Below are 9,336 nucleotides of genomic sequence, written 5' to 3' on the forward strand. Positions count from 1 at the left end.
ATTAATTTTTTTTTAACTTTTAGGTTTAGCCGTTGTTCCAGCTGGAGGTGGAGCCACTTTTGCTGGTGGTTTCATTGTTCGACTATTTAATCTGAAAGTGAGGGGTATCCTTCGCCTGTGCACTATTATGTCCTTTGTTCTGTTTGCTTTGGCTTTCTCCCTTCTAATGGAGTGTGACACTGGACCATTTGCTGGTGTGACACTTTCCTACGGACAAACAGATGTCAGGTACTTTGAATAAATTAAAGATAAATTAAATTGTTTGCCATATAGGGTTTAGTTGAATGTGAAAAAAAAAACTTTTAAACTATGAGAAAAAGCATCATAAATTATATAGAGAGAGTATTTTTTTAGAAAATGGGAAGATTTTCTCATAGCTTTCAGAAGTGTAGATTTGTTTGGTACATGTTTACAATATGTAAAGTAAAGTAAAAGTTCCCCTTTCAGACCTTGCAATCCATAGGGCAGAGGATGTCTGTTTCTGTTGCTAAGAGTTAACGAGCAGGGTGTTATGTGACCAGCACAATGACCAACTGCCTTTACTTTTCACAACTTAAATAAGTTACCCATTAGAGTTGGGTGGACTTGGAAGTGCCATAAAAATCTCAAAATTAAAAATCAGAGTCTTTACCAAGATTGGAACCCTGGACTCCAGGTTTGGAATTCAAGCTCTTAACCACTCAGCCACAGCACCCCATTTTAATAGATTAAGTAAAATCAAATGGCCATTGTGCTGGCCATTTTAAATCTAACGGATTGGCAATGTAAAGTGGTGTACTTTACTCCTCTTGTTGTTTAAGTATTTGAACTTTACTTTTAATTAATTAAAAATGTGTTAGCTGAACCATTAATGCTGGTTAGACTAAGTAACACATCTCCCTAAATTTAACCCCCCCCCCCCAAAATGTTTATCATGATTTGAATCTAGGTTTAGGTGCCAACTGCCTTAACGTTTGACCACCATTTTCCACATTATTTATAGACTTTTTGGTTTTCTAGTTGAACTGTTTGTTTTACAGGCTGTCCACTAAGTTCAGGTTAGTTATCAGGCTGAGAATGTCCATCAAACATTTTGTTAACATTAGTTAAGTGTTAGCACCAGTAATATGTGCCGCCATGCTCACCCTCATGACATTTTAACAACTGTGTCTCACTAATATAGTTATGTTCTGTGTCAACCCCATAAATTACAATGAATGTGCAAAACGTAGTATAGTATAGTGTCAACCACTGGTCAAAGAATGTGCATCTAGTTGTAGAGCCCTGTAGCTGTTTTATAGATTTATAACATTAAAAACAGAAATATTGAACTACTAACAGCAGCACCTTTTTTTGGGGGTATCTTGCTGGCAAATGACAACTTCATTAACTGGGTAAATGATTAACATTGTAGTATTAGTTCTGTTGTAATAACTCTCTGTGTAAGTTTGGTATGCTGCATGAGTTGTTAAAATAGTCTATAGGACAAACAAAATAGAAGTAATGAAAGTCTGGGGAACCAAACCTAAGTAAAAGTTTTTTATCATGTTGTTTTATAAAAAAGTTGTACAAATAAAACTTAGGGTTTAAAATATATAGGCCTAGATTTTGGTTGTTTTTCTTTTGGGAATTTTTTTTTTACATAATAGTTTTTAAATTGTGCTATTAACTCTTTCAGTGCGAATTATTTTGATAGAAAAAAATGAAGCTTTCCGGGATTTACTTGCTGAGAGTAACACCGCACTGAAAGAGTTAAAAAGAAAAAAAAACAAGAATCTATTTATATATGTATAGTTACCTGTATGTGCACTGTATAGAATTGACTTATTAAATAATCATCAGTATTGTTGTTAAATGTTTGTGTGAATACCTTATTTTGGGAACATATGTCAGCATTTTAAAATTTATTTTTATTCCGTCTTTAAAAATTACTTTGATGAATTATTTTCAAGCTAATATAGATGGGAGAAAATGTCCAATTACTGCTGTATACATACATATTTTTAAAAAGCTGAAACATATGCTATCACTAAACGTAAATCAGAAAATACAAGGCTTTGCAAAGATAAATTCAATGAATTTTAACCAAATCAACATTATTATTGTCAATAAAAGCATTCTCAAATTTACTTAGGTATTTCTTGTTTCAGTAATGCTACATTCATGGGGAAAGCACTAAATAACTCTTGCAATCAAAGATGTGGCTGTGCAGAAGAGGATTATTTCCCCATGTGTGGGCGAGATAATGTCATGTATTTTTCACCTTGTTATGCTGGATGTACTAGCTCTAGGCATGATGGGAAATCAAAGGTAATAATTAAATACATTATTTGTTTTGATTTTTCAAATTTCTCAGATGTTACTTCAAATTTGAAGATATTTACATCCTAGCACAAAGGTCCTGCAGGACAGGGGGTGATAACAGTAGGGAGGGTTCAAACCCATGACCATCATGGCCATTGTGCATACTGCACAACCAGGCAGCCTTCCATTATTGTGTTGGATGTTAATTTAAACTTACAATACCAATTATAATTGTTGTTGTTTTTTTTTAAAACATCTTTAAAAACAAACATTTTCCTAACTACATTATCAGATAAGAGCTTGTGTGAACAAAAGAAAAGGAAAGTTCCCCTTTCAGACCTTGCCATCTATAGGGCAGATGATGTAAAGGTCATTTGTTTCTATAGCCCACAGTTAACTAGGGTGTCATGTGACCACCACAATGATCAACCACCTTTACTTTTCAACAACTAATGTCAGGTAGTCATTATTGCTGAGTGGACTCTGAGGTTTCCAAGGATCCTGAAATTGAAAATCCCAGTCTTCATCAGGATTTGAACTTGGGACCCCTGCTTTGGAAGCACTTTACTTCTAAGCCACCACCCCCCAACAGCTTGTGGGCTTTACCTAATGACATTACCAGATAACATCTTGTGGGCTTGCTGCCGTAAACTGTGTTCTGAGTTCACAAACAAAATATTTAAAACTATATCTTAACATTTATGAGTAAATAAATATGTATTATTCAAATTTAGCAATAAAAAATGTTAGTGCTTGATGTATATGATCAAATGTTATTATGAAATTTGCATTTGTTTGTGTCAGCTTACTTCTTTACAAATAAATATGTTCTCCTGATGTGGAAAGAGATGTGTAGCTCTCAAAAAAAGTTACAGGACACACATTTGAGACCATATGAAAGTAGACCTGGATGGGAAAAAGAAAAATTAAATAGTCGCATGTGGACAACAGCTTTGTCTGCCTCATATGTTGCAAAATATGAAGGTCGTAACTGGGTTAACGTGTTCACATGAAATACTGTATACATCCTTAATCTTTGGAATTGATGACAGTGCTATACATATTTATTTATTAGATTTAGCATCCTGTCAATAAGTTTATAGTCCATGGTTTTCTTTATTAGCATTCAGTAACACAGCAAGTATCCTCTCATAACTGGTAGACTAAGTATTTGTTTAATATATTGTCCAGGGTCTTGGCGCTTAATTTTTCCTAATTTTTGTTTTTTTAGTGTTCAACAGTTGGCAATTATTTGTGAGCCTCATTGTCATTGGGATGGTGGCACAATATCATTACTAAATGAATTAGAAAGAAACCTATTGTTTGTTTGGTTCCAGATGTACTACAACTGTAGCTGTGTCAACTATAATGTGACAGATGAGGACTGGGTGCGAGGGACTACCCATATGGGAGTGTTTGGTAAATGTGAATACAAGTGCCAGTGGCTTACAGTCTTCATGGTCCTCTTCACATTTATGATTGTCTTTGTCTTCATTACCTCTATGCCTTCTCTTACAGCCACACTGCGGTAAGTTGTTCTGCACCTTCATGTTTACTTAACTTCTTTGCATGTTATATATGGTATGGAACATCTGAATTACTATTTTCTTTTTTTATATACATTCTTTTGAGATAAAAAATATACTATCATATTCTGTCCTCTTTTCACTGTTACAATAATGTAATATGATAAATATCCCTTTTGAAATTAATCATATCTCTTTTGATTTTTTTTAGTTTAAACGACCGTCAATAGAATTAGTTTGAATAACCTTTTTCGCATTTGGGCCTACTATTTTTTTATTGAGATTAACATTATTTTTGTTTTAGCTGTGTCCCTGACCATCAAAGATCTTTTGGATTAGGAATACAGTGGATAGTAGCCAGGTGTCTAGGTACTGTTATTTGTTTTTATCTCTTTATGTATATCAATCTTATATCAAAATGCCTTTATATTTTCATCCTTATTTTAATGCTCATTATTTGTTTTCGTTTCACTTAAGGTTCCATACCTGGTCCAATACTGTTTGGCAAAATGTTTGACCTGGCTTGTCTTGTGTGGCAGAAACGCTGTGATGGAGAGGGGTCATGTTTCTTTTATGACAATCACAACATGAGCATCAATTTGATGGTTCTGGCACTTGTCTTCTCCTTGATTGCAGCTTTGACATTTTTAATTGCTCTGTGTTTCTATAAGGTTGGTGATATTCAGCACAATGGCACTTCTGCATACACAATAGCAGACCTGCCTAACTTTAAGTAAAATGTGTATTTAGATTTATACTGAACAAAATAGTACTCTGTTTTTCATGGCACATTTTAAGTATACATGAAGACCATCAGTATTACACATTTGAACATTGGGCATTTAATTGTAAGACATTCCAGATTTATAAAAATAATTCAAATAGAATTGAACAAACTTCATCCTCTGAAGTGGCTAGCAACTTTCAATTACTAGTGTTCTAATTACTGCTTAATAGGGGAAATAACTTAAAATTACAGCTATTCTTTAATATTATTTCCCTTTGTTACTCTTCACATGTAAAGGTATTTTATGTTGGGCCAAGACCATTCATTGTAGAAGGCCTCAACATTGACCTGTAATGTAACAACCTGTTGGCAGTTTAAACCAATTGCTCATTACCATGTCATACAGACCTGTGACATGGCAACAAGCTATTGTTTTAAACTTCCCACAGGTTGTGATGTTGCAGGTCAGTGTTCAGGCCATCTATAATAAAAGGTCTTTGTTGGACACATTGTTTTATTTATTTTATAAAAAACATTTGGCCAGAATACTGTTTTTCTCTTTGAAGACTTTTTCTGACAGTTAATTTTTTTTTTAGTTGACATCCTGCAGCAATTTCAATTGTAAATTTTCACCTAAAAGAGTTTTAAATGTTTGACTATGCCAAAGAAAGATTGATATAGGAAGTGAAAGTCTTTACAGTAGATTATGGTGTGTGCTTGACTATGAGAATTAGTATTTTCAGCCAGCCAGTCCATGTCCCTTATTGTATTATATAAGTTTTGTTTGTATTTTTCTAGGTGAAGAGTGATGAGGTTACAGTTGAAGTAAATGGCAGCAGTAAGGAAGACAAATCAAAAGAGGGCATCAACTTACAAGATTTATCTTTACATAAAGATACTGGGGTATCATTAAAGGACAGTGACTTTATTTATCAAACCAATCAATCAAGACCTGAACATGATTCCAGATAACAGTTCCTCAACTATATATTGAATTGAATACTGAACCAAAATTTGTTATTTTATATACTTTTTGACCTAAACACTTCTGTAAATATTTTGTTTTTTTCTTTATTTGAATTTTTAACCATTATTGCACTTGAAGCTGATAGTGTTTACAATAATTTTTTTTCTAAAAAAAAATTTAATGCTTAACACAGCTCAGAGTAATTTAACTTGTTGAGTTTAGCAGTAACATAATTTTGACCAATTTAAAACTAGGATGGTGTTGAAATTCCTATGTTATCACTATGTTTAAATACTTAACACAAACAATAATCAAGGCAGCATATTACTATGAGATTATTTTTTTGTAAATTTATTTTGAATACCCTTTCAAAAAAAAGGTCTGAACTGAAAGCTCAACTACAGTAACAAAAGTTGATTTTAAGTTTCCTAAAATGATGCATAACTGGGGGGGGGGGGGGGGGGGTCAAGGCTATGCTCTAATTTTCATATTTATTTTGATTTCCCTAAAACTATGCAGAATAATAGCAGAGTATATAGGCAAGTGAACAATACCCTTTCAAATAGCATTTTGTTCTATTTTTAATATTAATAGTTCTCATTGTTGCTTTTATTCTCTGAGACATTCAGGATCCAATATGGATGACCAGAGTATTCAGCTTTGTGACAAAATGTACTAGGCACTTAGTAAACTTTGCTCAAATAACTGCAGCCTTTTTTTTTCCACTAAATTATTCATGTGATTGCAAAGATACAGTCTTTAGTTTATTGTTTTTGTAATGTTGTTTCATTTGACGCCATGGCAAAGATACACATGTAGCTCATTGTTTCAATTTGAGTTGTTTTTTAAGACTTATATTTTGCTTTAATGTCTTCATAGTTAACAAGGTCACTAAAAACTGGCTTGACCATCCACATTGCCATCATTAATCTGGATTAAATTAAATTTGGGGTTTTCATGGAGGTGTGGGCTTTTATGAAAAATGAAAAAAAAAAATTTACTTTTATGATTTAAACTTGTTGAATTTTTTTTTAAGGGAACATTGCAATAACTCTTATTAGTTAGTAAAATGGATAGAATGATGATTCCTAGGTTCCAATCATTTCTACTCATTTATTTATTATAAATGTATTTTATAAAAATACTTGCTGGCTGCTTCTTAAAAATTCACATTAATTTTTGTTAGTAATCATAATGGGTTTTTTTTTATGTATAGAAACTTCAATATATTATATACATTGTTCAGTCAGTTTTGTAAAATTTAAAATGTTTTACATGTTTCAAATGTTCCTTCAGAGTTAAAGATAATCTACTTCTTAGTCTAAACCTCACTCGAAATGATGACAACCAGGCAGACAATGACTTATAAAAGGTTTGGTCAATACTCAAGTTTAAAATGTTAAGGAAGCAGCGTTTAGAGCACAAAACAAAGCTATACATCTAAATAAAGAAAATTTGTTTGTTTATTTAAGTGCTTAAAAGGAGAATTTAGAAATCATTTGAGATCATTATTTAAAGGGTTTTTTTTTTCTTCTTACAATGCTTAAAGCAGAATTGAGAAAAAAAAATTTTTTTTAATATGTTGCAAAAATAAACACATACTTAACTAAACACTGGGGGAGCAATGTTTAGAAAATCAAACCTCTGGAGATGCAATGTTTAGAAAATCAAGTCTCTGGAAATGCAATATTTAGAAAATCAAACCTCTGGAGATATAATGTTTAAAAAATCAAACCTTCTGAGATGGAATGTTTAGAAATGTAACACAGGCAGCAACTGTGTGACTATTAAGGAGTGTGATTAACATTTTTTTTTGGTGTCAGACTAAATCAGTTGTCAATTATTCATAAAAATTATTGATTTATACATCAATAAATGGTTCAAAGATATTTCAGTGAAGAAAATTCTTTTAGAATAAATATTTAATGTGGTGCCAGTAATCAGTATTCTTAGTGGAGACAAGAATTCACAGCCATCTTCGGGTTAATGGGAAATGAGATTGTTCTCATATTTGACCACAAAGGAGGGAGCTTATTATTATTTTTATTAATTAAGTTAAAAAAAAAAAAAAAAGAATCCCCTTTCAGACCATGCGGTCTATAGAGCAAATGATATAAAGGTCATCTGTTTCTGTGGCTTAAGGATAACAAAGGTTTCATCTAGTCAGCACAATGACCAACCACCTTTACCTTTCCCCAACTTATGTCAGGTACCCATTAAAGCTGGGTAGAGATGCCCTTAATACCCCAAAATTGAGAATCCCAGGATTCTATCCCGGAACCCTCCAGTTTGAAAGTCAATGGCTTTACAACTCAGCCACCGTGCCTCATTAATTATAATAATATGTAAAATAAAAACTTTATTTTGTAGAATTGATAATCCTCAAATTTCAAAATGAAAACTTAACATTTTCAGTTGGTTTTGTTGTTAAAAGTGATTTATGAGTTGATGTGTTAGCTTACCAGATTCTGATAGAACAGACTGGTAGGTTATTTATCAGCTAGGTTTAATATTTTTTTAAATTGTGCAATTGTTGTTTCATTTAAAATAATATAAATATTATTACAGTTTTGTGATTATATGGTAAATTTAGAATTTGTTTCATGGCATTATTTTAAACTGTATCATTTTAATTATTGTTAGTTTAATTAATTATGGTTAGCAGTTGTTTAAGTAGTCTCTTTAATATATTACTCTTTCTTTCATTCTTAATTTGTGTATAAATATGATACATATTGGTTTTTAAATGTGTAATATATTTTGTGTCAAAATCATTGAATGTGATGCTCAATATGTAAATTATTTTTCTTGGATATCATGATTACACTATGCAAAAAAAAAAAAGGAGTTTGTGTACATAGTTATTATTTATTAAAATATTAAAATAAATAATGTGTTCTCTTGTTAAAGCTTTTTGTTTTTACTTTTAATAACTTGTGCAAACAAATTATGTATCATATATGCTATACATTGGTGCCTTTCTATTACCTTACCTTTATCTATCCCTTAGTCTGTTGGAGTGTTTGGGCACCATGCAAGATTCATTGACAGTCTTTCTCCATTCCTATCTGTCTTTTGACTTAGAACCTCTTTCAATGTCATGTCCATCCATTCTTTTATGTTGTCCTCCCATCGCTTTCTTTGTCTGCCTCTTCTTCTGTTTCCAGGTACTGTTCCCTGAAGGAAGGTCTTTGCAAGCCCCGAAGATCTTGTAATATGGCCATAGATTTTTAGCTTGTTTTTTTTTTTTTTTTTACGATAGTTAGCTGGTCATCATCGCGTCCAATCACTGCAGTAACCCTGTCTCTAATCTCTTGGTTAGTGATGTGGTCTTTGAATGTGATACCTAGGATCTTTCTGTAGCATCTCAATTTCATTGCAAGGATCCTCTTCTCTAGCTCTACAGTCAGCGTCTAAGACTCACAAGCATATACAAATGTGGCCATGACCAGGGAGCGCATCAGTCTGATTTTGGTGCCGAGGGCTAAGCCTTTATCTTTCCATATTATTTTAAGTTTTGAAAGGGCTGCTATGGACTGTGCTATTTGGGCCAGTAGATCAGGTTTCGTTCCTTCATCTGAGACAACAACTCCGAGGTATTTGATTATCATCAGCTAAAAAAAAGGCTTACTATATCTAGCGTTAATCAACATTGGCAGGAAAAAAGGCAGGTTCCTTTGATTTTAATTATCTTTTTGGCGGATTGTGATCCTTGGTGTTAGCAGGAAGATGTATAACCCCGATACTTATCAAATTACTTAGACAGTGTAATTTAACACTAGAGCACCTAAAGATTTGATACATAATATGTAGGCCTACCAGTACCCATTATT

General features: G+C 32.6%; 1 protein-coding gene across 7 annotated transcripts in view; it reads left to right on the top strand.

Moving 5' to 3' along the window:
* The window catches only part of LOC106055582 (solute carrier organic anion transporter family member 4A1-like), a 102,864-nt gene extending 95,285 nt beyond the window's left edge, over positions 1 to 7,579 (top strand). For 6 of the 7 annotated variants that reach the window (XM_056014878.1, XM_056014876.1, XM_056014879.1 and 3 more), the window contains 7 exons: positions 24 to 228; positions 1,020 to 1,037; positions 2,130 to 2,289; positions 3,621 to 3,811; positions 4,114 to 4,178; positions 4,287 to 4,480; positions 5,335 to 7,579. In XM_056014878.1, coding sequence (XP_055870853.1) covers positions 24 to 228; positions 1,020 to 1,037; positions 2,130 to 2,289; positions 3,621 to 3,811; positions 4,114 to 4,178; positions 4,287 to 4,480; positions 5,335 to 5,508 — 1,007 coding nt within the window. In that variant the 3' untranslated portion in view covers positions 5,509 to 7,579. The remainder of the gene's footprint in view (positions 1 to 23; positions 229 to 1,019; positions 1,038 to 2,129; positions 2,290 to 3,620; positions 3,812 to 4,113; positions 4,179 to 4,286; positions 4,481 to 5,334) is intronic. The other variant, XM_056014880.1, reaches the window with a different exon arrangement.
* The last annotated feature ends 1,757 nt before the right edge of the window (positions 7,580 to 9,336 follow it).

Source organism: Biomphalaria glabrata, chromosome 17 (genome assembly GCF_947242115.1).
Source record: "Biomphalaria glabrata chromosome 17, xgBioGlab47.1, whole genome shotgun sequence".
Taxonomy (NCBI): Eukaryota; Metazoa; Mollusca; class Gastropoda; family Planorbidae; genus Biomphalaria; species Biomphalaria glabrata.